The sequence below is a fragment of the Rosa rugosa genome, chromosome 1, assembly GCF_958449725.1.
Source record: "Rosa rugosa chromosome 1, drRosRugo1.1, whole genome shotgun sequence".
NCBI classification, from domain to species: domain Eukaryota; kingdom Viridiplantae; phylum Streptophyta; class Magnoliopsida; order Rosales; family Rosaceae; genus Rosa; species Rosa rugosa.
Genome location: NC_084820.1, coordinates 34,509,278 through 34,536,429, shown reverse-complemented (window position 1 = coordinate 34,536,429; position 27,152 = coordinate 34,509,278). Strand labels below are relative to the sequence as shown.

Sequence of the window (27,152 nt, the reverse complement as noted above, 5' to 3'; positions counted from 1 at the left end):
AACACTTTTTGCACAACGAAAAAAAAAAAAGTGTTGTGTGATGAAGAAAAGTGAATCACACAACACGTTTACAAAACTTGCGTTGTATAAGGTGGTTAAAATTCTAAACTTTTTAGCTAGTAGATCATTGCACAACAGTTATAAGAATAGTTCGTTGTGTGAATGAAAAAAAAATAGCGGTAGATTTCCCTCCTAGATCGACTCCAAATTTGGCTCCAAATTGGTACTTCATTGTACAACAGAATAGTTATATCTGTTGTATGAGTGTAGTTTGCAAATTGTCACACAACAGTTTTTGTTTTTGTGTTGTATGATCAAGGAAAATATATTAGAGGTTTCGATGCATCTCCATACGCCACTCATTCCTTTGCTCCCAAATTGAACTTTACTTACACATAGCGGGAACTTTCCTCTTTGCTGCCACAACTCAAATTTAATTTGTGCGGAATCAGACAACACATAGCAAAGTTATGTTGTCTGATACATGAATACAAAATAAAAATAGCCAACAACCGGTGCGTTTGACAACTTAATTGGCTAGGGCTAGTGACTTTTGTCTCCCACTTTGTTTATTTCCAACACCCAGACAGATCACCTCAAAGCACTATTTCTTCATCACTTTTCTTCTCTCCCCGAAAGACAAGTACCTTCATCTTCATCCACAACCAACCTCCGTGTCCGACTCAAATGAAAATCGGGCTTCCAATCGAAGCGTCCAGTGGATTTCATCATCTCTCCATTGAAACCTGCATCCCCGATCCCTAATCATCAACCCCTCAGCTCTTAACCCCAAAATTTCGTCAACCATCAAATCCCTAACTCGCTCTCTCCAACTTATTACCCATGCGGGGTCCCCATCGCTCTGAGCGCAAGGTCAGTGAAGCAGCAAAAACAAAATCGAAGCTCTAGAGGCGGAGAAGGACTCCCTCATCAAATCGAACAAGGCCACCTAGCAGACCATGTGGGAGTGTGGGACTGGAAGCAACAGCTCTACGCTGAAGCCAACACCGACTCTGCTCTCATCCCTCTCGCCAGACTCAAAGCCATCTACAGGGAAGCCCTACTTCCCCAATCGGTACGCTGTCACTGCTTTGGTCTCTTTCCCATTTGGGTTTAGGGATTTAGGGAATCGGGGTCTGATTGGTTTTCGTTATTTGATTTGTTTCAATGCATTTTTGCAGCAGTTAAAGAGGATTCCAAATCTACCGAAGCTAAATTTGTGGCCTCCATTCTCCCGAAGAAGCAAAAGCAGAAGCAGAAAACCACCAAGCTCGGAAGCTCCAGAACCCACATCAACAACCTCCCCAAGCTCCTCTCCTACGTCACCCTAACCTCACCGCCTTAGTACGTCGTCAAATCTCTCCTCTCCATCCAAGCCTTCTTCACTCCCGTCTTGCCTGACCTCCCTTCCTCTTCTTCCAAGCCCAATCACTCCCAGGATGACGACCCCGAGTTCATATACAGCACTTGGCTCTGGTCCAAGTTTGACGAGCTCGTCGAGTCCCTCATCCAGCTCCTTCTTTTGCCGGAATCCGATGAAACTCTCAAGGTTTTTTTTTTTTTAAATTTACAGCCATTCAGATAATTATAGATATCTTTACTGCTTCTAATTTGAAATTTGATAATGTTGTTAGGAGGTGGTGTTGGATACATTGATGGAGTTTTTGAAGTTGGGAAATGGAAGAAGGTTTCACTCTGCTATAGTCCTTAGGTTTCTTAGTAACATTGTAAGTTATGGTTTTCTCTATAGACTTGACCAGGCTTTGATTTTCCTCTATTGCTATTTGAAGAGATCTTTATGATAATTCTGTTGTTATCACTAGGTGTACTCTACAACATAGCCGAATTTCTTGGTAGACTTGCTTGCATCAAAGTATTTCAAGTATATTGATGTCCGATAAGGTCACATTGTTGTTAGGACTGATAATTGATAAATCTGAAATTAGATTGCTTCATTTAGTTCTTTGACAGGTATTGAAAATGTCATTCATAGATTGTTTTGGGTATGGGGGGTTTTTGGGTGGCCAACCTCCGCTGGGGCATCATCCTCTGGGTGGACCGGGGCTGTCATTTGTGGGAAATCAGGGACCGGGGAATGGTGCTTAAAATTACGGTGGGTCGGGCTTTACCAGCCAATTTTCTTTGTTTTGTCACCTCAACATTCAAAATATTTGGTATTCGTTCCAATTCCTATTTTCCAAGGAAAAACACATTGCATGCTTCTTGTTGATTATTTACTTCATTTTGGGTGAACTCTGATTTGCATGGTTATTGTGTTGAGCAGTTTGCGTGGTTTATGGTTGAATTGAATGATGAATTGAGTTGATGAATATTTGATTCAGGTGTATGACTGCTTGTTGGGAGCTGATGCTTTATGTGATTCTGGTGATTTGCATGATTGCAGAGAATATGCTCTCGTTTGATGATTGTATTAGCTGTGCTTTTATCGCCACTTCCTCTGTTCATCTGCACCTTTTAAGATGTAGGTCAGTACTCACTCACCCCTCGCCAGACTCAAAGCCATCTACAGAGAAGCCCCACTTCCCCAATTGGTACTCTCTCACTGCTTTGCTCTCTTTCACATTTGGGTTTAGGGATTTAGGGAATCAGGGTCCGATTGGTTTTTGTTATTTGATTTGTTTCAATGCATTTTTGCAGCAGTGAAAGAGGATTCCAAATCTGCTTAAGCTAAATTTATGGTCTGAGGGTTGCTTGCATTTTTGTTTTTCCCACCAGGTGTTTGTGAAAATGCCTCATATCTTCTTCTCTTTGTTTCTGCTCTGTGCGTCCTCTCCTCTACTGTAGTTTTTTTCCTTCCTCCTCCATTGGGAGATGGGCACATAGCATTATATTTCTTTGCACCAAAACCAACTTGCAAAAAAAATTAATATTGCTGGACATTGCTTTTGTTGTTGTCATCCACTTCAAAAGATCAATTAATTATCATGCCATATTTATATTACTTTGATTGCCACCACCGAAGAAAGCACACATCCACCACTGAGTGCTTTGTGTTAACAAATTTTTCCACCATTCTTTGTGTTTGCATACTTGAATAATTAAACATGGTCCTTTGTCTTCTTGTTCACTACATCACTTTTGACCACTGTTTCAAGCTGTGATTCAATTGCATTTTTTGTCTCTTTTCAGAATAAAGGTGCGGCATGAAGGCTTTGATTCATTCTTTGAATCATGCCTTAATTACAAAGATTCTTGATTTTTTTTTTTCGCATATGAAGGAAATTTACAGCAGCCATATATGTAGCACCAATTTTTTTTTTTTTTTATCTCAACAGCTGCCCCCTCATCGAATTGGATTTGTGAATGTTTTTTGGTTTCAACAGCAGCCATATATGTTTATGTTGATCATTGTCTCAGACTCAGGGTTACTGCTGCTGCTAGAATAACATCATAAAATGCACTATGTGTGCTTCAAATCATTTTGCTTGATATTCTTTCCTCGTGATTTCAGGTTCATGCCTTATTGAAGGAGCTGGCTCAGAAGTCTTTCAATGCGACCATGGTATGTTCTTGAATATACTGAATTTACCTAAGAGGATAGCTATTAGTTATTCATTATATCCTAAATTTGTTTAATCTATTATTTTTAATGGGATGTTTTCCCTGTGGTGTGTAGGAATTAAAGCAGTATCCCACTTTAAGAGTGGAAGTTGGGAATGCAAGATTTGAATCGCTGGATAGGTTGAAAGAAGAGAGCAAGGAAGCAACTATGCAGCTAGTTGATATGGAATCTCTCCCCCAGTGTTTGGTAAATGTCTTACATGTGTTACTCATGCATTATCTAATTATCTTGGTACCCCATTTGTTCAAATCAGATGTCCATGGAAAACAAGGAGCCATAAAGGATAATTATTCTTTTTGGAATAATTTTCTGAGTTTCTGCTATGTACTAGTCTTGCAATATATTTTGAATCTTTAATCAACAGTGTAGTAACTTTGGTTGATTACTGTACGGGAGGAAGCATTAATTTACAACCTGCTATTGTTTTAAGCTAGTTATTTTCACATTAATTTTTTTACACGATTATTTTCACCTTAATTACACTTCTAAAATATTGACTGTAAAAAGTCACAGTTAATACTTGGTAGTTGTTGAACTTCCAGGAATTTTACCTTTAAATGGTGATATGGGTATGCTTATTTCTCTGATTTTGGATGTCAATGATTGGTTTTTTATGTTTTTGTCTTTAATGTACCTTGCTTAGTGTGGAGGGTTGTCTGGTTTTTCCTGTATTATCTATTACACGTCATAGATTTAGTTCTTTTTTACACTCTGGTCGGTGGATTAGCGAAATGTGTGAAGGAAAGAGTGACTATTGAATGTGGGTTTTGGGAGAGCTGGAAAAAAGGACAAACGGAGACCTGTTGGGATTTTTGAGAGCTTTTATTTTTTCTGCCTGTGAATTTTCCTGAGATCCATGAGGAGACACATATCCTAGAATCACTGATCTTCTTGCTTCAGATCTTCCTTTGATGAAAATTAAGTCTTGGGTGATAGATTTCTGATTGAATCTTAGGAACTAATGGAGTTGGTATTATTTTCCTTGGTAGTCTTTTGTTCATTTAGGTAATTTTGTCAAGTTTCATAGGTTTCTACCATTGCAATATTGGAATTTAAATTACATTTTAGTAGATACATTTGTGCCTCCTAAAAAGAAAAGTTCTTTTGAAGTGATCTCTGAGTCCATGCCTAATATACAGTATATGTTCAGAAACTGCTAATACTTTGGTTAAGTTTGAAATCTGAGATAGTATAAAGAGTTCGGTATTTGATCTTTGCTATATGCTGGTGTGGCTGATTTGGTCGTTTCTCAAAAGTTATCATTTCACAATTGATAGTTAGCTCAATTGTTCATGCTAGTTTATGAATTATAATTAAGAACAGTACTTGACTATCCCTCTGTTTCTCTCTCTCAGTAGGACTTTGAATATCTCATCTCTTAGATATCCGTCATCTCGTATATCTATTCTACGACCGCGAGAGAAGCTTGATGACTTCCAGATTCCCATCTCATCAGCTTAGCAATGGTCTTTACGTGTCAGGCAGGCCTGAGCAGCCAAAAGAAAGAGCACCTACAATGGGCTCAACTGCCATGCCCTCTACTGTAAGTTTAGGGTTCTAAATCACTTGCATGAATTCAAATTTGTGGAAGAATTCATGGCCGCCTCAGGAGTATATCCCCAGGAACACTTTAGAATTGGTAAGCTTCTCTTCTCTCTCTTCTTCGCATCTCTTTACTTCCTCACAATTTACTTCAAGGCACACTAGTATTGAATTTACCATGTTTGCACGGGAATTTCTCTTGGTGACTGGTATTGAATTACTATGTAGATTAAATCATTCTTATTGGTCAATGTAGTTAATAGCCCATCTTGGTGGTACAAGTTAGAACTGTATATGCCAACTCAATCAAATCTTACTTTGCCCACTTTCATCTTTTATAGTGCTTTGAAAAAGAAATTAAATGAGAAGATGGCTGAATTTCAGGCAGTTCAAACTTACATATACTTTTAGCCTTGTTTTGTTTCTTTCAGGCAAATTTTTACAAGTTTGAGAATTTAATTGCCCCTTATCTATGGCTATGGAACTTCCTTTGACCTTAATATTGGTACCATTTCTCCTTTTTTGTGATTTTCAGTGATGGGCACAAGAGCTGATGAAGAGGTGAAACTTGATGCATTGTTCAAATTTTTTTTTTCCTCCCTGCCCCCTTGAGACCACTTTTTATTGTCAGCACTGGGATACTTTGAATGAATTTTTGACATGTTGAACAATTTGTTCCAACTTCCTATCACCCCTACAATTGTTTTAGTTTGAGCTGTTAGATTTACTAAATTGGAAATTAAGTTTCTTTTTAAAGAAAAATTATTAGTTTCCGGAGATGTCCTATCACAGTATCTTTCTTGCATGCTTAGTTTGATATTGTCAATATGATTAATGTTATATTTTGCTACTGTAGGAGAATCATTGGTTATAAATAAGCAAAGACTCTGAACAGAGGTCAGTACTCAATATCTTAGTTTGAATGTTTCATGTGTTAGTAACTAGGTTCTAAAAGCAACTTGTCATGCTCAACTTGTCCTGCCTTAGATATATATTGCTTCTTATATATGGACAGATGCTGCTAATTTTGAGTTGAAAGGTTAGAGGAAAGCTCAATGTTATCAGTTGGGTGACAAGAACAAAAACTTAGTAGAGATTAGAGAACAGCAAAGGAAATTAGAAGAAAGAAAAGCAAAGGAAGTTATGTTTGAAGAACAAAAAACACAGTACTAGCACATTGTTATTATGTCCATGCCTCATTCACCAAAATGATTAACTAATCCTTTTGATATAATAAACTGATTTCAGTGGGAGAGGAGAGGCAGCAACCAATACACCTAAGCGGATATTGATCAAGTGCGAAATGAGTAGGGGAAGTTTGTTGTCAACACATGTGCACGAGTCATGAAGTAGCGCACTTGTTTCTGGTACATTTTAGATAAGGAAAGCATCTTTTTTGTGCTTCTCTGCTGGTACATTGTCATGCACCATGTGTGGCATGTTTTGGAACAATATATGTGTATCAGCTTTTTGATGTCCCAAGTAGATGGGCTTGCACTAGAATGCTTTTCTTGTGTAAAATGTTGGTTTCAATGATTGGGAAATGCATCCCTTTTGCTTTTGAAGTTTAAAGTAATGGTTATATGAATCATTTGATGGTTTGCAATGTTTGTATTTGATAGAGTACTATTCATTTCATAAATATACCAAATGAATGCACAATCTAATTCAGGAATGGAATGTTCAAATGATCACACAACAGACCAAAGCTAATGATCACTGCCTGTTGTCTGAATGACCAAAAATGGGAGAAAAACACATTGTAATCAATATATCACACATCGATTTTTAACGAATCAGTGTCTTCTGATTAATACTCAGACAACAGAATTAATTGAACTCTGTTGTCTTAAAAGCTAATCACACAACAGAATTAATTGAACTCTGTTGTCCTACAAGTTAATCACACAACAGAAGCAATTGAACTCTGTTGTCCTAAAGTTAATCACACAACAAATATAGTCTAAGAACTGAAGTTTGAAGAGCAATCAGACAACAGACAAAATAAAAAAATGTTGTCTGACATGATTAACATACAACGGTTGCAAACTGGCACTGTTGTCTGAAGACGCCCCTCAACTGCTGCGCAGCTGCGCGCTTGGCATCTGCCGAGCTATCACACAACAGTTATAACACATACCTGTTGTCTGTGTGTTTATCACACAACTGTGTTCCACCGTTGTCTGATTTTTCATCAGACAACGGCTCACTCTACAACGGTGGGTCTTCAAATCACACAACGGTTTTCTGCCGTTGTCTGATAACAAAATTGGTGTAGTGAGAGGAGAAGCTCTTGAGTCTGTTTCGATTGAAGTGGGAAATGGTAAGGATTATGTTCAGATTCTGTTTTGGAATGCAGAAATTGATCAATAGATGGACTGTTAATGGTGTTGTGCCTGTTAGGGATCAGAATGGATGAAGATGGTGGGAATGCAGCTATGGTGACTCGAGTCTCCGTTTGGAAAAGAAGAAATGGTAAGTGTTGGTCCCTGCCAAACTGTGGGTTTTGGTATGGTGATTGTAAAATTCTAGAGGTTGTTATTGAATGGAATGAAAAGTTGGTATGCTGCTTGAATGGTTAATGCTCCTTTAAGTGATCGATTGTTGTAAATTTAACTTAATTGTGGACAAGCATGAAATGGCTAAATGTGTGTGGAGAAGATTAGTGTCATTAGTTAAAATGATGACGGAGTTTGAGTTTGTCATATTGTAAAGTAAACGGATGTTGTGAAAGAAAATAAGGAGCTTGAGTAATTATCAATGTTGAGTGGAAATGGGTAATGAAAATGGTGGATTTTATTTGATCGAGCTAGATTAGGATGTTGGATTAATGTTCATGAAATAAGGTTAAAAATCGGAGTATTCTAGTGTCGTCATATCCCGAAGTTATCGTAAGAATGTGATCATTCGGGAATGGTAATTACTATTTATTTGCTATTATTTAACGATTGAGTAAAAAGGGTCAAACAGGTTGACTTGGAATACATTAAGAAAATAAGTATAATGACCATATCCCGAAAGGAGTTTGAAAGGCGAAATCATTCGGGAATGGTAATTATTATTTAATTGCTTAAGGTTTAGAAGCTAAATAAATTGACGTCAAATTGGTTGACCGAAATTTTAACATGGAAAGAAGTGTGATCACCATCTCCCGAATGAGCTTACTCCGTTAAGTGAATTGTTCGGGAATGGTTACCATTAAGTATCGCTTTAGAATAAATTGGTGACTCAAAGAAATTGAGCAAATGAGTTATGAATTAGTTACTTATCGAATATACTTTTTGTTAAAGGATAATTCGATGGACCTAAAGAGAATTGAATGAATGCTTTGGTTGCTCGGTTAATTGGTTATAGTGACGTCAAGTTACTCATTGGTTTAATTTTATTATAAAGGACCCGAGCGTGTGCACTTGGATTTGGATAAAGGATCGAAAGTCGGGAACGAACCCGAATGTGGGCAAGCACTCCAATTCCAGGTAGGGTGAGCTGTCCCTTCCTTGTTAGAGGCTTTTCAATATATGTGGAATGCTATACTAAGATAGTATGTTGCCTGTAAGAACGGTTTTGGTTGTTCATTAGTCGATGCCTCGTGATACATGTGTTTTCAGAACTGATAATTGCAAATTGTGAAAACCGAGGCTAGACTTGCATGTTGAGATACTGTACCCTTGTATGTGTGTACTTGTGACCTGAAAGTGAATGGGACCTAGACGCTTTGATTCCTAGGGATCCCACGGTGTCGATAACCGTGAACCTCCGGAGGGGGCTGTGCTCCTATGTTTGTCAAGGAAAGGCAAATACAGACAGTGAACCAGTCATAGGAGACTCAGAGCCAGGAAATGGACACTTTCGCTACTTGTAGTCACAAGGACTACAGAGTAGTTGGCTGGTTCTCGTACTCAGGACGAACCAGGTCGGTCACTGATTTATCTTATTTTAGCCGGCAGGTAAGTATCTCGGAGCTCCAAATTGTGTGAAGCATACTGCATATGCTTTATAAAAGAAATAAATGTTTGTGGTTGCCTCTTTTTAAAGTATTTTCGATAAACGTGCACAATATTATGTAGTAAATATTTTCAAGTATATTATTTTTCAAACCTAGCATGGTTGGGTCGGCCCCTACTGGGCATGCGAGGACGAAAGCTCACCCCTACTATAGTGTGCAGGTTTCGAGCATGTGGTCGGGAAGCGTACAGGGGAGGCACATGGCACGGCTTGGCGCATTTCTCTTTAGTTTTATCAAAAGAAGGTTTTGGTCCTTAATCGGATTTTGTAGTAGCTTGTTTATTTACTTTTTATTTATTTCCTACTCGTTTACAAAAATTCCGGGAGACCCGTAACCCTGGGGCGCGTCTCCCATACTTGTCGTTACTTAGAGAACAGTTTTATTTTCCAAATTGGGCTCCGATCGCAAGCCCAAAACTCTTAGCCCATTTCGAATTCCGCTTTTGAAAATGTGTTGTTAGGTTGCTAGAATGATTTGTCCAAGAAAGTGTTTTGTAAACCAACAACCTAACTCAAAAGGCCTTGCGGTTTCGGGTTGATGAGCTATCGAGATGCCATTCGTGACATGTCGATTCCTCATTGGCTCGGAGTCGCGGCGCTGTGGGACCCCCTCTCGGGTCACTACACATTCTCTCCCTATTCATTGAGATTCGCTGAGATTCATTATTTGGTATTTAACAACAATAAATGGCATTGCATACCTATTATAGGAGCAACGGCGTTACATGGCAACAAATTGGCATTTATGAGCTAATTGGCATTGAAGGGCTATATTTCATATTTATAGCTATACTAACTAGCAAATCAAGGAGAATGAAGCGGCAAATAGCAAGAAATTATGTGAGCTTCTTCGGTCATTAAAGACCGAAATATTCATTTAATTTAATTGTTCTTTCCTTCCAAAATATTATGTATGTAATTGTATAAAAATGACCCTCTAGCTCATTGTAAATGGTCCATGACCAACACAACACAACTCAATTACAACACATCAAATTCTCTGCAATTCTTTTCATTCTTGCTCTAGTCTACCTTAATTTTTTATCGCTTTCTTTACCTTCTGCGCTTTATCTTTTTTGCAATTTAGTTTTCAGTCTCTTTAAATTTCATGCAATTTAAAGTCTCGCATTTAGATTCTTGCTCTTTTAGTTTCCACACTTTATTTCTCACAAACTTAAATAAAAAATAAATAAATAAATAAAGCAAAGGTGAAAACACCAAAAGTCCTTGCAACATAAGCAAGAGATCCCAGTGGCCGAGACTATTCCTTCCTCGGTCCACAGTCATTTGATAGAGGTCAGATCACACGCAAATTTAATCAAAACCACGCTTGGCCAACCGACTACGAGATGGCACGCTCGTGCAACTTAGAAGGACATTGGACTTCAAGTCTCTCGGCCTCTCATTTTGACTGAGACGATTTTGAGGCAAACAATTGCATATATATGACATATATATGTTTTCAGTTTTCATTTGGTTTCAGAGCTCATTTCATAAAAGCATAAACCGATTTTGGCATGAAAATGTTTAGAGTTTGTAAATTGTTCTTTCTTTACAATTGGGTTAAGAAACAAATATGGGGTTTAGAGTTTTTGGCTTTTGACCCCAGTAAATGGAAGTGATTTGCTTCAGCTTTAAAACAAAATTAAGAACTATAAAACTAAAATTTGAACATTGTTTTCACAACAGCCATTCCTTCCACTCTGAACTTTGGGGCTTTAGGGTTCATACGTGATGTGCTTCAATTTGATTTTTTTCTTGCTTGTTATGGCTAATTGGTTAGTCTCTCAATTTCGAAAAGCATGTATTTATTCATCTGTAGGTTTGGTTAACCTAGATGGAATTTACGTTTCTTCTTTGATGGATTGTGATTTGATATGATTGCTTATGTGATTGTGTTATCGGTTGAAAGCGTGCTATGGAATGCATAATCCTGCAATTATACGATCTCTATTATCTGTATATATGCCTGCAAAAGATTTTAACAACTAAAGTCTCCCAAAAACTGCATATTCTGTTAAAATTTTTAAACTGCAGGAATAGCTAGTGTTCTAAACTATATTCACAGGTGAAGACATAAAGTACCAGTTGCTGGTTCTGGAATGTAGATGTTTTGATGATGAATTTTGCACATAGCAAACAATTGTTGAAATTTTTATTATTCATGAAGCTACAGGATCAAGAAAATTGTATTTTGCTTTTAAATTGCAACTGTGACTCTTACAGGAGGATTACATGTTGTTATACTTTCGAATGCAAAATAGCACACTTCATTTTGATCAAGCATGCATCAGGTTTACTTGTTCTTTTCTTATCACACAGATTATGACTGAACATATAATATAGCAGCTTGATTAATATTGGTTTTGTGATATGGAACCTACGTTTTATCATGTTCTAACACATAGGGAGACTAGATGAAAATAAAGAAAAACTAGGGATTGATTCTGTTCTATTTTAAGTTATATATCTGATTGCTACATGACTTGTAGATTGCTTTTGTTTTGTGATTGTTTTTTTTTTCTTTAAACTAAAACTCTCATAAAACTTCATGAAAGAAAACTTAGACTTCTTGTCTTTTCTTTTTCAGCAATGAACAACTCAGGACTAAGTCTAGCTATGATCAAGCCACTTAATGAACACAACTTTAAGAAGTGGAGGTCTGATATTGAGCTGTACCTAGGGTTGAACAATATTGATAATTGTTTGACTGAAGAGGCACATGTGATCATTGATGAGAGCACAGCCTAGGATAGGGTGAAGTCTGTTGAGTGGATTAGAGCCAATAAGATGTCTCTGTTGATTATGAAAAGGCTTATGAGTGACGTTGTGAAGGGTAGTTTCCCAGATAAGGCAACGGAAAGAGAGTATCATGACTCAAATGCGGAAAAGTTCAAAGAGAATGAAAAAGCTGAAACTAGCATTCTGTTGAGCACCCTAGCAATCCTATCTCAAATCTTCATACAAGTATCACAATGTCGATTAACCACAGAATTCAATTAAGTCCTATTTCGATTGTGAAAACCTTCAGCCATGAATTCAGAGACATGTTCATCCTAGACGTTAGGAGCATCCTAAGACTCAAACAAACAAAAAGACTCTATAAAACCAACATTTTTTTTTTAAACTAAAATAAAGGTGTAAACCCACCCCACACTTAGAATCTACATTGTCCTCAATGTAGGCAAGAAATATGGTATATAGACCCTAAATATGGGGGGCTACGAAAATAAGGGAAGGGTAAAATAAACAAACAAAGACACAAGTACAATTCAACCTAAGCAAGTGAAGGGATAGAAATGTCAAACTCTCGTTGATGGCTCCTCCACAGCTTCGGTTGAAATGGGTTGCCTCCCATGCAGCGCTTGATATTTATAGTCCTTCAGCCGGGACTCTTCCCCTTGTTCACACGCGCTCATTCATTGGGTCAAGTGTTAGTAGCATATACAAGATTCGGATACAAACAGTATGCCTTAACTTTCTAAGTTACATTTACATTTACATACTAAGATACTGGAACAGAGGATCCAATATACCTTAAGCATGCCACACAACAATAATTTTTTTTTTTTTTTTTTTTTTTTTTGAGTTTGTTATAAACATAGTTAATATCTCAATTGATCCCAAGTTGTAAGTCGAGCCCAATAGAATACACTACTATTGGTGAGATACGATATAGGGATAGTCGCCTAGACATAAGTCTCTTTCCTTTGTTTCAGAAGGCTGGATGGCCAGATTAAGAGGTAAGTGAGAGGGAGGACTCATTTTGGTGATACTACGGAGGCTACTCCCTCATTGAGGTTTAGGCCCCTATCGGCTACTCCCACATAGTGGTTTACGCACATTCTATAGTATCTCTGAGATCCAATTGAACCCATCACCCAGGGTCCCAACCTAAGACACCATCCGTATGCGCCCCTTACTCAGCTGGGAAATTAACTTATGTGTTAGACCGTTCTCCAAGTGCTAATAAATGCCGCCCTCAACCTCAAGAGACCTTAGCAAGGTACTAATGAAGGGTTTAGGCCAATATTAACAAAAGGGCCCTTGTCTACTAATACGATTGTACACACTTACAACAATTAAGTATTTAACTAAATTCATGACAACATACAATTTACAACAATTAAGTATATTAATCTAAGTGAAACACATACAATTTACAACATGCTTAAAAACTTCTACAAATTGTACAACAATTATAAAAGACATGCTTAATTTTGTAACACTCATAAAACTTAAACTAAATCACAATTATAGCTTGGCCTAACATAAATCGCAATTTGTCACCATTCCACAAGTATAGTACAAAAATTGAGCATGCATTCTATATAAACAACAAAATCAATGACACTTTAAGTACTAGGGATTTTAACAATCCCCGGCAACGGCGCCAAAAATTGATGCGGCTAAAATAGCCTCACAATTTAACCCTGCAAAATGTAGTTGTCAGTATAGGATAAGCAGGGATCGTTCAGTCCGGGGATTGTAGGGTACACCTACACAAAAAGGTCAATTAACAAATAAAAGAATAAAATGGGGGTTTTGAGATTTGGTTCCTAATCTACTTAAAATAAAAAAAATGAAACAAATAAACCTATATACAATGATCGACTTCCCTAACCTAGACCAATACCACTCAGAAATTCATTTCAACATGCTACAAAACTGTGCCCATCTTGAATGCATAGATAAGAGCCCAAATGAAAAGCCTCAGCGGATCAATCCATTTATCTGATTCGTTCTAAAGTAGGCTTGGATCGGAAAAGTCCTTACCAAGCCTAATACTACTAATTTTCGAAAACACTCAGCGTAATTCTCTTAACTAGTAGTATTATCTAACCCTCGAATCAACTCACACGTGCAAATTAACCATTACACATAGAATTTAACACGTAATTTCCAGAATCGTTTAATCATTAAAGCATGATTTTTACCACTTTTTAGAACTAATTGCTACTTGTTTAACTCAGCGCCTTAACAAATAACAATTACTCTTGGCAAATTAAGCAAACACACAAGAACTCTCACCATTATTCTAGCATGCAAACTTATGAACCTAACTCTGAAAATTACCTAAACACGTAATAGGGCACAAGATTGTAACATGCATCATAAAAAAATTCTCGAAATTAACTTAATAATAAACTGAAAATCTCAAAAATATTAATAAAAATATTCTGAAAATTTCATGTCTCCAATTACACAACTCACAAATCCAAACACACAAAACCGAAACAAAAATTGTAAGTAGAGTCATAGTTACACTTTGAAGCTTTCCTCAGCGGCTTAGCAACAAGGTGATGAACTCGTCTCTGCTATGGTGGTGGAGCGTCCTTGACTCAGCGCCTAAGAACTTCGTAGATTGATGGATGGATGGTGGTCACGGTCTTGTAGGTGATGGAAGTTTAAGGAGTGAATTGGGCAAAGTCTTGGAATAGCTTTTGGCCGGGAAGTGATACGCCGGGAAGTGATGATAATTCTGTTCTGGACGTTGCCTATTTATAGGGCAGCATTGGTTGGCTTTTGTCGATCATACCCTTCATCATTGGACGGATGGGATTGCATCATAATTCCTTTAATTTCCCAACTGAAACGTCTCCTTTATGGCCTTAATTCCTCTCATAATGGGGTCTTTTAACAAGCTGAAACGTCTTTCTCCTTTATTTATTTTCCAGATGAAACATCTTTTTCCTTTATTCCCCAACTGAGAAAACGTCTTTCTCCTTTATTCTCCAACTGAAAACGTCTTTCTCCTTTATTTCCCTTCTTCATTGCTTGGTCAAATGTCTTAAATGCTTTATTTTATGACTCCATCGTTGTTGTTTCCAAGAGTTCCACCAGCCAAGGTTTCCTACAACAAGCAGGAGAATATCAGAATTTTCTAGAGAAAATAAAGGGAATTAAAATGTAAAGACCGCAAAAACAGTCGATAGTGAGGAATCTTGATCCAGCTAGGATTTTTCATGAATTTTGTGTTTTCCGCCTATTTCACACCAAACACTCTACAAGACTCTAAAAACGACTCAATGACTCAAAACACGAAACTAAAGGGAGAAACAAGGCTAAAATGGGGCATATACTCATTAATATCGTCGCACATTATGCTCCTATCAGTGAAATGTTTTCCTTTTAGGCAAAACATTCCAAAACATGCACCAGCACAATTTTACATTGACAATGTTCTGCCTCGAATCAAGGAGAAGAAGATAATGGCCCTGAAGCCTTTTGTTAATCAACTTGGGTACGTTAGTCACAAATTTTATATACGTGTGACCTACCCTGAACTCAGAAGTTACATTTTGGTTCAAAGAAAAAAAAAAAAAGATTTACATGCTGCTTTTCTATTATGAAATCTGATTATTGATTTGGTAAAGCTGTAATATTTTTTCCAGATATAAGCTTAAGCTATTAGGGAATGACTCAACTATATTTAACCTTACAATATCATTCCATTTTTGTTTCAGGTATGTCAATGTTCCTCAAGAAATCAACAGGCTGAGGTGCGGGGTGAACTATCACGCTCTTAAATTTCTTCCTGAAATAGAGCAGATGGCTGATTTATTGGCATCAAGGATGAGAAACCGCACCGGAAGTTCCAATCCTTATATGTATGTGCATTTCCATTTAATAGGAAAAACTGCTCAAACTCCTGCTAGGTTCTCTCTAACAACTTTCCACTCGGCAGGGCCCTGCATCTTAGGTTTGAGAAGGGGATGGTAGGTCTATCCTTCTGTGATTTTTTGGGGATGCTAAGGTATTCAAATTTCGGTTTGTATAGTACTTGGAAGTGAAAACGCAAACTTAGTTCAAGGTGAATGTCTTACCGGAAAAAAAGTATATATATGGTTCTGCAATTATATGACTACAGTTTAGTGGCACCAGCATTACCCTTTTGCATTCCAGGCCTATTTAGAAATGTGACTCCTTACGTTGGAGATGCTATAGGAATTTTACTTCATAGACTTCTCAGTATTATAAGGACCATAGGTTTGAGTTGATTATTTTATTGGATATTAAAACATATATGTAGTTCCTTGATCATAAAGTAGAGTTTGGTTGCACCATCACTGCTCTTTTGGCTATCAAGCTTATTTAGAAGTGTCTTTTGGTATACATTTGTTATCTGGGAGAGGCTATAGGAATTTAACTCATAGATTTGCTGGTATCATAAGCACCTTTAGATTGACTAATAGTATATTTGAAATGTTGGTCTTTTCCAATATTCAGGTCAGGTTGAAGAGATACTTGGAGATGAGGGGTGCTGATGGAGGACCGGCCTTGGAGAAGCTTATGTGCTTTGCTTGCATTTTGTGTAATAAGCTAAGCTACTGCAACCTTCTCTTTCCAGATTGCTTTGCTTGCATTTCAATTGGGTACTTTTGCTTTTGTTCTTTAATTTTTACTACTTTTATTCGATCGGATTATTGAGCACAACAAGTTTGGCAATGCTTATTCCTGCCTTAAAGAAAGTTTAGCTTCAAAAAAGAATTTTGGTTTTTTTTTTTTTTTTTTCAGTTTTGCTAGGGTGGAAGCTTTCGTTTTTGTCAATGCTTTTGTTAGTTCATTTATGATTGGTCAATAACTCATTTATGGTGTAGGAAAAGATCTTACTTACATTGGATATTTGTCGAATAGGCTGATATGTTCTCATCAGTTGAATGGCATATTAGGTAGTAGTTGCTTTAGAGCATAGTCTGTTTCAAGAGTGATTTAGAAGCCTCGCCAGATTTAGAGCATAGTTTGTTTTTGATTATATACATGATATTTCCAGATTAGGTTTTGGCTTAGAACACATCTCTTTGGTTGGCTTAGAACCCACAAAAGAGTATCAATAAATTTTTTGTCGCCGGGTATCAAGAAAATGATAAAGAAATATGTCTGGTACCAGGTTTTGGCGACTAGCTCAGCTCCTTCCTAGACACTTATTTTTCTGAGTAAGTTCTACTCTGGTTTTTATGTGGTTAATTGTGTTTCTGTTTATGTGCATTAGCAACTCTTATCGTCAGTGATTTATAGGCTTCTATTGTCTCTATTTTTGACTTTATTACCTTGATGTTTTATGTACATCACAGATATGGCATGGAGGCCATCTACTTTGATGAAGGTGTAAGGAACTCAAGACAACACCAACTGGAAACAAGAGCATTGGATGTATGACTACTCTCTCTATGTTTCTAATATAACAAATTTTGGTTAAGTTTTTCCAGTTTGAAACAGCTCCTGGAAATCAGTTTACATTTTTTGTTTCATTACCATGCGTATTGTAGTTTAAATGTTGCTTTTGTTTGAGCTTTCCAATTTTTGTTCCCTGCTGATACTACCATGCTCAAGCATTGAAAAACTTTAAATTGACATTGGAGCAGTCATTAAACAAAGGAGAAGGATTTGCCTCATCTGTTCAAACCTGTAAGGAAGGATGCATGCTTCAGTTTGACCATGGATATGCAAGTAGTGTTTGTATAATTGAAATTATGAGATTTTGTTGCTTATAATTGAAAGAATAAATGCCTGAGATTTTGTTTTTTTGCTGGTGATCGTCACATATTTGCAAATTTTTTTGCTGGTGATCGTCACATATTTGCAAAACACATTGTTTTTGTTATTTCTTAACATGCATTTGAATCACCTTGATGATTCTCCCCTTTTCCTTCCTTACATTATACAATTGCACTGTCGATTCCTTATATTCTTTGGAAGAGTCAGTTTTAGCTGTGTGACTACTGTGGTTTGATACTTGCTGGATGCACTAGAAACTTTTAGTTCCATTGCAGCTCTGGGCATTGAATTTTCTTCTAATGATTAGCCTTTGCTGTAGGTTTTGATAGAGCTCTTTATAACCTGAACTTTCTTGAAGTTACTAATATGGCTCTCTTAAGAACTATTTGTTTTCTCTGTTTATCTGCAAACTTGCTGCTACTTGCTACATATTCAACTGGTATCCATTCTTATTCCCTTCTGCTGCATTCTTACTTTGTCTTGGCTAATTAGGTGACCTTTCGTGAGGAGTTGTAAATTAAAGGATCTGCAGACTCAAAACCAACAAATGCTGTGAACAAGGAACCAGCTAAAGATGCGGAGTCTGAACTGCGTCATAGACAAGTTTTTTGCCAAGTTTAACCATTTTTTGTAATATGCACATATACACCTACTTGGTTAGCATATTTTGAAATCTGGCTAAACTACCAGATTTTGGATCATGTAAAACAATGTCTAATGTAAATATGTAATATATAACGCACTTATATAGTGTACCTAATGTTTGTAAATTCAATATCGTCGAATTCAATATTGTATATCGTCGAATTCAATAATGTTGATAATATACCCGCAGCATCGCGCGGGCTATTTCGCTAGTTAGGTCTTAAAGGGAAAAAACTGCACACCATTATTTGACAGAAAGGAACAAATTCTGAAGTGTACTCGTTCAAGTTTCAGTGTTGTTGCCTCATGTCTCTCTTATACAGATTACAGCACAGAAGAATATACAAAGAGACCACGATTCATGTTTCAGAAGACATTAAATCAAACGTGGACTCCTATCCTTTGAGCCACCTGCATCAGTAGAATATTAATACAATTATTTTAGACTAAGAGAAGTGACTAACAAAACATTATGTATATTTTTCATAAAAAAAGAGCTTTTATCAACACGGGTGAAAGACACAACAGTAATGCAAGGAAACTGATGGCATAGAAAACTAAAGCACAACAGCTTTGCAATCCAAAGATATACCACACAGACAATAACAAATGTCAAAAACAAGAACAACAAGGACAACAATGATGAGGATGAATGCCAAGAGTGTTTGACATGTTTCCTATCAACAGTCAAATCCTTTCATCACATCCACAAGTTCAGCAAATTAGAATTTTCAGAATTGAACTAATACACAAATGCAGAGCTAGAGGCAGATAAAGCATATGTATCTATATAACTAAATATCAAATTCAGGTCTCTTGAGGATACTATTCTTAAACTGTACTAGAGTAAGTAGAAACCCAGAATCAAGCCCGACATACATAGTTTCAAGTAGGGAAGGTAGTGAAAATGTGGTAGGAAAAATTTAAACCGGAAGATGGCATGGTTTATCCAGCAGTCAAAGAGATAGGATTAAAAATACACAACACAAACACCCTTAGCCTAGAAGAGATGGGATCAGATGTTCAGAACATACCTCCTTAAAGGAATGAACATCACTTCCCCAAAGCCAAGCATCACAACCTGCATCTCTAGCACCCCATATATCATTCCTACGATCATCCCCCACATGCACAGCATCCTCAGGTTTTACCCCTAATAACTCACAAGCTTTAATAAATATTGTGGGATTTGGCTTCTCGGCTTCTACCTGTTCATCGGAGAGAACCAAGTCATCAGCAATGGTTCAAGGGTGGATACTAACAACAGAACTACTTTTTCATCAGAATTACCAATCAGCTAAATTATGTAACGAAAAAGAGGTGCCTTTGTTTTCTGTATGTATATACAATTAGGGAATTTCTAAGAATCCTGTTTTTGTTTTGCAAGGGGGTGGGGGGAGGGAGAAACCACTTACTTCTGCTGACACTGCTACTGCATCAAACCAATGTTCACAATTTAGAGCCTGCAAAAGAGGTCTTAACCGGGTATCAAAATTTGACACAACCGCTACTTTGACATCTGCTTTTCTTAGAGCTTCAAATACTTTCTCAGCATCAGGATCACAGAGGTGCCAAGCCTACAGGAAAAAAAAATGCACAGATATGATTGTTAAATTTGCTTTGTACATTACATGGAGAATATAGTTATCATAATTCATAAGTTACCCAACCTTGTTAGTTGTATAGTAGTTATAAAGTTCTTCAAAGTACTGAGAATCTGAACAACCAGTAGAAGAACGGACTATATGTTGCCAAAAGGGTCTCCCATCATTTACATATCTGAAAGGGAATAAGATAAACTGGCTCACTTCGATTCTAACAAACATCAAAGTCATTCCAATGATGACAGAATGAATGAACAAGAACCAGACATTCTGATCGGAGTGCCAATTACCATAATAAAGCCATTTGAAACTGTATTTGATCCTTCAATAAGAAAGAAAGTAAAACCAGAAAATAACAACTAACACCCATCACGCAATCTCAAATTTACAAGGAACAAAAAGATTCAATCATGACGAGACTGTTTCCTATTTCCATTTAGTTGAGAGATTATACATTTGATTGTTTAGTCAACTTTGATTGCTCCCTTGATCAAACCCATTGTTTGGAGTTTGGACAGACAGGGAAAATTGTATGACCCTAGTCATACAACTTGGGAAAGGCAAAACGCTTTACAAAATGCAAAAAGTGAACCACAAAATACTTAATTTGATAGATCTATCCCAGTCAATACTGAGTTGTAACAAAAGAAGGTCAACGGAATGTTGGGAAGTATTAGATGGGTACCAGAAACCCACCAACATTGTCAAACTATAGAAAGTCATGACAGTTTCTGAGCCATACTACCAAACTGTAAAATTATAGCTATTAAAGGCAGAAATTAAATTCATTATGTCTTTCTCATAAAGGTAAGTGCAACCCGTCTGAATTACAGTCCAGATAATGACAAACCAAATCCGAAAGTACACAGAAATTCATGATAACAAATTGTGAAACAAAGACACAGACGTGATATTGAACTTGTAACAAAACAAGCAAACAAATCATTTGAAACCATGTGACCCCCTGTTACTAGGAAAAATAGAAATCTGTGGAAGCAAAATGGGAAGAGACCTGAGACGAGATCTGCCCCAAGGCTGCTGGTAAGCCCGTCTGTATCTATCCAAAATCTCAGCCTCTGAGTAGTCCACCCCATACTTCTCCCCTATCTTCCTATATATCTATGACAAGAAGACAATATTCACCACATCAGTAAACAAATTTTCGGCAGATAATGGCACAAGATAAAAAAAAAAAAACCACTAATAAAATAGTAAAATGTAACTCTGAAAAGGCAATCCCACTGCCAACATATAACCCAGGAACTCAGTTCATGCATGATATCATTAGTACAATGTTTCCATGCCTATAGAACAAGTATGTTGCTTGTTATTTTAGCATGTATTATAAACAAAGCTCAGAAGAAAAGTAGAAAAAGAAGCCCAAATATTCAATTCCTATGCATATCAAAACCCCACCAGAAATTGACCAAAAAGTTGAACACAGGCAGAAGAATATTGATTATGCTTGTGTGAGAAAAAACAAGGAACCTGAGCCATTGGCTGAGAAGGAACAACAAGGGTGCCTACAGCATCAACAAGCAGAGCCTTGTGCGTGATTTCACCGTAAAGAGACCTCCTATAGTCTTCATAATCTTTCACGCCGGCCCCCATGTCTATCTGCCTCGACCCAATCCCAGCAGCAGACGACGAATAACGCAGCCGAACATTTGAGAATCCTAAAATTGGTGTTCCGGCGGTGAGAAGCCTAAAGAGGTTTGTTCTGGTTGACATTATTGCCGCCATGGCCGGCCTTCATTTGAGGGTCTACTTATTAGCACACTTCGTTTCCGTTTTGGCTCTATCTCTAGTCTAATCTCTCTCTACGAGGTGTGACTCAGCAACAGATTCCTTCATGTGGGGAACTTATATTAGAAACTTTCCCGTAGCATTACCAAAATACCCTCCACACTTGGCTACTCATTTTCTTCTATTATTGTGTGTGATACAAACGCATTTGTCTCCTTCCACTCCCAGTCGCATTCTTTCAACAACGTATATTCTTATCTTTAACATATCAAATTTTTTTATCAGATAAGACTCATTGTGATTATTCAATATGTACTCTATCAGGATTCCTATATCAGTACTCGAACTCTTAATAATAATAATATGTATGTTTCCCTCACTATACAATCATTCTTCTTTTATTAATAATAACACGCGTGAGGTTGAATCTATTCTCTATTAATGTAAATTTCTCAATTAAAACAATGTTGCCATAATTCTCATTACAGTATGATGATCTCAAAATTAACCCTGTTGTCAATTGTTAGTATATAGCAAATAGGGATCGTTCTGTCCGGGGATTGAGAGTGCTCCTGTCATTTAAGCATCAAATAAATAATATTAGTATATTTACACAATATTTACGAAAATATACAAGGGATAAGGGGGTTTCGAATTGTTTTTATTTCTAAACTAATTACCTAACTAACTAATTACAATGACCAATCAACCAAGAATCAAGATGAGATGGACAGATGAGAATGTGTGATGTAATTAACAACCTTTAACACGAATCCAAGGACACAAATCATAACTTTCGAATCAAACACATACTTGAACGAAATCAATCAAGAACAAACCATGAACGTATGCATAAGTTCTTATTACTTTCCTTAGTTAAATTAACTAGATGAACGCACCATAGTTAACCCTATTAAACATGTATGCTAATGAGTGACCAATCCAATAACAAACACATTCAACGCATTAAACACTTAGAAAGTTTGATTGATTTAAGAAAAACACACAAGTTAGAACGCTAATCGAGCATGCAATTCTCTTTGTTGATTTACCTAAGTAGTTATAGGTTTTCACTTTAATTAACAAGACCTAGACGCTAGCATCTCATTATGAATTCAATCATGCAACTCGAAACCTAAGGTGGTCAACAAAGAAATCGAAACATGAAAGATGGGATTGAAGAACAAAACCAACAAACGTTCAAGAACATATAAAGATTTCGAAAACTATAAATCTGAAAATCCTAAAACGAAATCATGCTTCAAGGTTATTGGAAATTAATCATCAAAACATATACTTTGATCTAACATGAAATCGCATCATCCAAGAAAACCAAAAAGATAGAACGCTACACAATTTGATTTCAAAGTTACAAGAAAGCAAAACCCAAAACAAAGTTCTAAGGTTCATGGTTACACTTTTAAAGGAGCTTCAAGAACGCAAGAAGATCTTCAAAGGTGGTGGACGGCAAGGATGATCACGGCAAGGATGGAGGATGAAGGAAGAACTTGCTTCACGGCTTCAAAACCTTGAACACTTGGAGAGACTAAAACTTTGAGAGAGTAAAGGGGAGGTATTGCGATTTTGATTCAGGGTTTCATGATGATCTTCACGGCAATTTATCCCCTCCTTTATATAGTGCACGGCCTAGGGTTTACTTCCCTAAGAACTCTCTCTTGTGTGACATCATTCAACCAATAAGAAAATTCCATTTGAATAAGAGAACAAGTCACCTTCTCTTTGGCCGAATTCTCCATGTATCTAGTCTCTATTTCGACTTCCTTGTATGTAGAATCATCTTTCAATTCTTCTTCCTCTATTTTCTCTCCAAGAATTCCAAAGTAATCGAAATAATCCCTACTTGGACTCTTGCCGAAATCTTCATGAATCTTCTATTAATTTTCGGCAAAAATCAATAATAATTGATTTAGGGTTCTCCCAAAAAGCCAAGAAGGATCTAGAAACTCATGTGAAAGTCACATGCTTCAATCTTTGAGCCAGGCTTCTCAATTGGACAAATTCAAAGCCCATTTCTTTGTTGCCGAAATTCATTGTGCATTCTAGAACATTCTTGAACTATCTTGAGTCATCTTGAAGCCACAGCATCTCCTAGCACCACCAGGACTCCTCATGTCATCAGGTTTCCTAGTCCAACTAAGACTCTGTCATTTCTCATTTCTGAACATCATTTTTCCGAGCTCACTCCTAGTTGCATTAGGATTCCTACTTCAATTAGGATTTCCTGTTTTGGATTAGGAAAGTTTCCATTTCTCCATTTCTTTCCCAAATGTCTCCGAAATAAGAGAGATAAAATCAGAAAATATTCAAGGAATTTCGGCAAGAATATTTAGGGAGGTATTTTAGAGAATTTTGTGATTGGTTGGACCACATCATAGGGCTTATGTGGCAAGCTAGCATTGGAGGAAGTCATGTGGAATTATCACATTAATTTCGTGGAAAATAAAGAGGAGTGCATGGCTTGGAGAGCATGGAGGCCGTGCTCCTATATATACTCCCTCTTTCTCAACGTCAAGGGTTCCCGTCTTTTAACGTTTACACTTTAGAAAAAAAAATCAGAAATTCTCTAGCATAGCCGTGAGCCTCTCCATCCTCTAGAGCAATCCACGAAGTTCAAGCAAGGCCAAGGAAGAAGAAGAACCAAGCCGTGAGCATCATCATCATCCATTCTCCACCTTGAAGCTTGCTTTCGAGATTCAAGACTCCATACGTTTTATCTTTCATCCCCATCTCCATCTCACGGTGTAATTCAACCTCTTTCTTTGTAACCTTGTTTGATTTCGTTGGAATTGTTTCTAGTTGACATATATGTTTGAACAAATATTAATTTCTGGAATTTTTATGATTAATTGAGAATTTTCAGATTCAATATTGTAATTCGAGAGTTGCTTATGTGAGTTTGTTTAATTAAATTTGCGTTATAGATATCTTTTGTATTTTAATCTTATGTGGTTCAAAACACTTAGGGTTTTGATATGAATGTTGCTAGGTTTAAGAACATGAAATCAACTTTTTGTTTTGTGTAAACTTGAATCAAAGTAGTAAAGGTTTTGGACAAAGATCGAATTTAATTAAAGAGGATTGCAATTAGGTGGACTTTTCCATACTAAGTTGTACACTTGAGTTGATAGCCTTTCTCTATGTTTAATGCGTTAAACATGTCATGATTGACTAGCTTTCTAGGGTTTGATTACATGTTTGATAGGATTAATCTAGGTGCTTTCACTTAGGTTAATTAGCATTGAAAAGTAAAATATGGGAAATTATTTGCTTTCGAATATTTCACATGATCAACTCCTTTCTCATGACTTAGATGAACAATATTAGGGTTTTAAATCGATTTTAATCATAGTTTCGGTTTTGATCTTTGTTCTCTCATTCCATTTGTGATTTTATGTTTTTGTGTTTTATTTTTTTTCTTTACTTAGTTTAATTTTCGAAAATCAAAACAAAATCCCCCCTAATTTCGTAAATAATGTTTATACTTGTGAATATTATACTTTGTTTTAATTTTAATTGTTTAATTGTTTGACAATGACAGGTGTACCCTCAATCCCCGGAATAGAACGATCCCTATTTGCTTATACTACTAACGATATTTTCAGGGTTAAATTATGCGCTTGCTCAAAGCGTATCAATTTTTGGCGCCGTTGCCGGGGATTGAAAAATCATTTGTCACTTTGTGATTAATATGTTTTGTTTATTTTGTGATCGAAAAAAAAAAAATAGTTGTTAATTATTTTGTAATTGTCGAAAATTAGTTAATTAATTACTTAGGTTGTTATTTATTTTATTGAACACGAGTTTAATTGTGAGTTGTAAATTAAAGAAGGAATAGGTGAAGTCGTGTTTATTAATATTGGCCTAAACCCCTTATTGGTACCTAGTTCAGGTCCCTTAAGGTTGAGGGCGGCCTTTATTAACATTCATTGAACTGTCTTCACACTTAGGACCTTTTACATCCAAGTAAGTATAGCCTATGTGAGATGGTGTCTAGGAAGGGGACAACGTTCATAACGGGTTCTGGATTCAGAAGTGCTTACAAATGGGCGTAAACCTCAATGAGGGAGTAGCCTATGCCAAAATCGATCCTACCTCTTGTGTTCGTCCTCCCCTACCTAGCCATTTCAGTAAGGTTGCCCAAAGGATGTAGGAGGGACTTTGTGTCTAGACGATTATACTTGGGCCGCACGTCCACTTGATTTACCGCTTGGAATTAGATTTGATGTCAATAATATTTATGACAAAAAGAAAATGTAAGAATATGTTGTGATACATTAAGGTGTATTGGATTAAACATAATCATGGAAAGGTAGTTGTTACAGCCCATTGCACTCCGAGTAGGTGAGTAGGTGAGTAGGTGAGTACGTAGGTGAGTAGGCCCCTATATAAATTATGTTGCATGTGACAAGCAACTGAGTAGGTGAGTAGGTGAGTACGTAGGTGTACGTTGTTCATGCTTATAGGCAGGCAAGTGCCCATGCCATTAGTGCGTGGCACTTTGCTTGTGGAGTGTAAGGAGTTGAAAAATGAGATATGGGCCACAGAGAAAAGCATGTTATGGCAAATCACGTGCGCAACTATGTAAGAGTGTGTGGTTGCTGTAATGCGTAGCATGTGAAGCTTAGTAAGAGCTGGACAATAATGATATTAATAAGAGAGCTTATCTTTTTGTGGTCCAGTGGGAGTCGGTGTTCAAGTTGTTTTTTTTGAAGGTGCTGCACTATTTGAGAGCCGATCTGGGTGGGTCGACTCCGCAGACTATGCTTGCAGGTTGAGCACAGTTTGTACACCGGCATAATGGCAGAGAGCGGAGGCGGAATGAAGAGAGCTATGGGTGTGTACAATTTGGAGCTTTGCCCAGCGGTTGCTAGTTGGCAGAGGCAGCGGCTGTTGTGGCCAGTGGGTTGGCGGAGGAAACTCGTCCAACTGAGAAGTCCGGCGGAGGAAGAAGGCCGGCGGAAGTCAGAGTTCAGCAGGGACGGCAGACTTGGAGCTCGGCGGATCTGGATTGCGGGGATTGCCCGGAGGAGGTTGTTCGGTGGATGCAGGCTAGCGGAGATAGTCCGGCGAGCGGAGCTTAGTGCAGTCCAGCGGAGCGGAGCTTGGTGCTCGGCGGAGTTGGCTAGCGGAGATGCTTTGGCCTATGAGTTGGGCGGTGGTTCCGCTTGGTTCCTAGCTGAGGAAGTTGGGCGGTGAACAGTCCAGCGGAGGTGGAAGGTCGGTTGAATTCGGAGCTCAGCGGAGGTTTTTGAGTTCGGCGGTGCCGCTAACTAAGTTCGGCGGAGGTGATGGTGTTGTGCGAGCTGCTGCTGGCGGCTTGATGCAGCAAAGAAGAAGGAGGGTGGCCAAAGTAGTTCTCTGGGTGTCCAGAGAGAATTGGCACCAGAGATATTTTTTTTTTTTTTTTAGGTTCAGCGTTGACCAGACGTTGACCAGCCCGCTGGCGTTGACCAACCATCTCCAGCGTTGACCAAGCATTGACCGGCTCCGCCGGGCGTTGACCACGT

The 27,152-nt window shown here is 37.5% G+C and overlaps 2 protein-coding genes and 2 long non-coding RNA genes across 29 annotated transcripts; 3 read left to right on the top strand and 1 right to left on the bottom strand.

Annotated features, from left to right (window-relative positions):
* Window positions 1-539: 539 nt before the first annotated feature.
* LOC133724736 (uncharacterized) lies at window positions 540-6,754 on the top strand. Of its 15 annotated transcripts, none has more exons than XR_009853952.1 (10): window positions 550-1,075; window positions 1,182-1,549; window positions 1,635-1,727; window positions 2,405-2,552; window positions 3,473-3,523; window positions 3,638-3,769; window positions 4,939-5,222; window positions 5,661-5,686; window positions 5,982-6,022; window positions 6,374-6,754. It is a non-coding gene; the product is annotated as an uncharacterized LOC133724736 (long non-coding RNA). The 15 variants fall into 15 exon arrangements; XR_009853954.1 differs by having other exon boundaries at window positions 6,141-6,754; XR_009853959.1 differs by adding an exon at window positions 2,659-2,736 and having other exon boundaries at window positions 540-1,075; window positions 4,939-6,022.
* Window positions 6,755-7,408: 654 nt separating this feature from the next.
* Window positions 7,409-7,722, top strand: LOC133723303 (uncharacterized). Its single transcript, XR_009852929.1, has 2 exons — window positions 7,409-7,448; window positions 7,529-7,722. It is a non-coding gene; the product is annotated as an uncharacterized LOC133723303 (long non-coding RNA).
* A 7,537-nt stretch (window positions 7,723-15,259) lies between these two features.
* Window positions 15,260-18,444, top strand: LOC133724734 (protein PECTIC ARABINOGALACTAN SYNTHESIS-RELATED-like). Of its 12 annotated transcripts, none has more exons than XR_009853939.1 (7): window positions 15,260-15,374; window positions 15,598-15,741; window positions 15,819-15,849; window positions 16,361-16,506; window positions 17,022-17,067; window positions 17,206-17,284; window positions 18,122-18,444. XR_009853939.1 is itself a non-coding variant. In XM_062151563.1 (7 exons), the coding sequence occupies exons 1-7, from the start codon at window positions 15,343-15,345 to the stop codon at window positions 18,133-18,135; spliced, it is 489 nt and encodes a 162-aa protein (XP_062007547.1). In that variant the 5' UTR covers window positions 15,260-15,342; the 3' UTR covers window positions 18,136-18,444. The 12 variants fall into 12 exon arrangements, 3 of the variants coding, with proteins under 3 accessions (XP_062007547.1, XP_062007548.1, XP_062007549.1); XR_009853937.1 differs by having other exon boundaries at window positions 16,905-17,067; XR_009853940.1 differs by lacking the exon at window positions 18,122-18,444 and adding an exon at window positions 17,497-17,539.
* On the bottom strand, window positions 18,407-21,721 carry LOC133724733 (uncharacterized). The gene is made up of 6 exons (XM_062151562.1): window positions 21,367-21,721; window positions 20,891-20,997; window positions 19,945-20,053; window positions 19,690-19,851; window positions 19,309-19,482; window positions 18,407-18,685 (listed from the first exon to the last, which is right to left on the bottom strand). Exons 1-6 carry the CDS (start codon window positions 21,619-21,621, stop codon window positions 18,656-18,658), a joined length of 837 nt encoding a protein of 278 aa, XP_062007546.1. The 5' UTR covers window positions 21,622-21,721; the 3' UTR covers window positions 18,407-18,655.
* Window positions 21,722-27,152: the final 5,431 nt, after the last annotated feature.

Coding starts and splice junctions, on each gene's coding strand:
- LOC133724733 (XM_062151562.1), bottom strand. CDS start 21,621: ATGGCGGCAATAATGTCAACCAGAACAAACCTCTTTAGGCTTCTCACC. Junction 19,483..19,689: donor CAGTAGCAGTGTCAGCAGAA/GTAAGTGGTTTC, acceptor TCCGATGAACAG/GTAGAAGCCGAGAAGCCAAA. Junction 18,686..19,308: donor ATGTTCATTCCTTTAAGGAG/GTATGTTCTGAA, acceptor CTACTGATGCAG/GTGGCTCAAAGGATAGGAGT.
- LOC133724734 (XM_062151563.1), top strand. CDS start 15,343: ATGGCCCTGAAGCCTTTTGTTAATCAACTTGG. Junction 15,375..15,597: donor CCTTTTGTTAATCAACTTGG/GTACGTTAGTCA, acceptor TTTTTGTTTCAG/GTATGTCAATGTTCCTCAAG. Junction 15,850..16,360: donor TTAGGTTTGAGAAGGGGATG/GTAGGTCTATCC, acceptor TCCAATATTCAG/GTCAGGTTGAAGAGATACTT.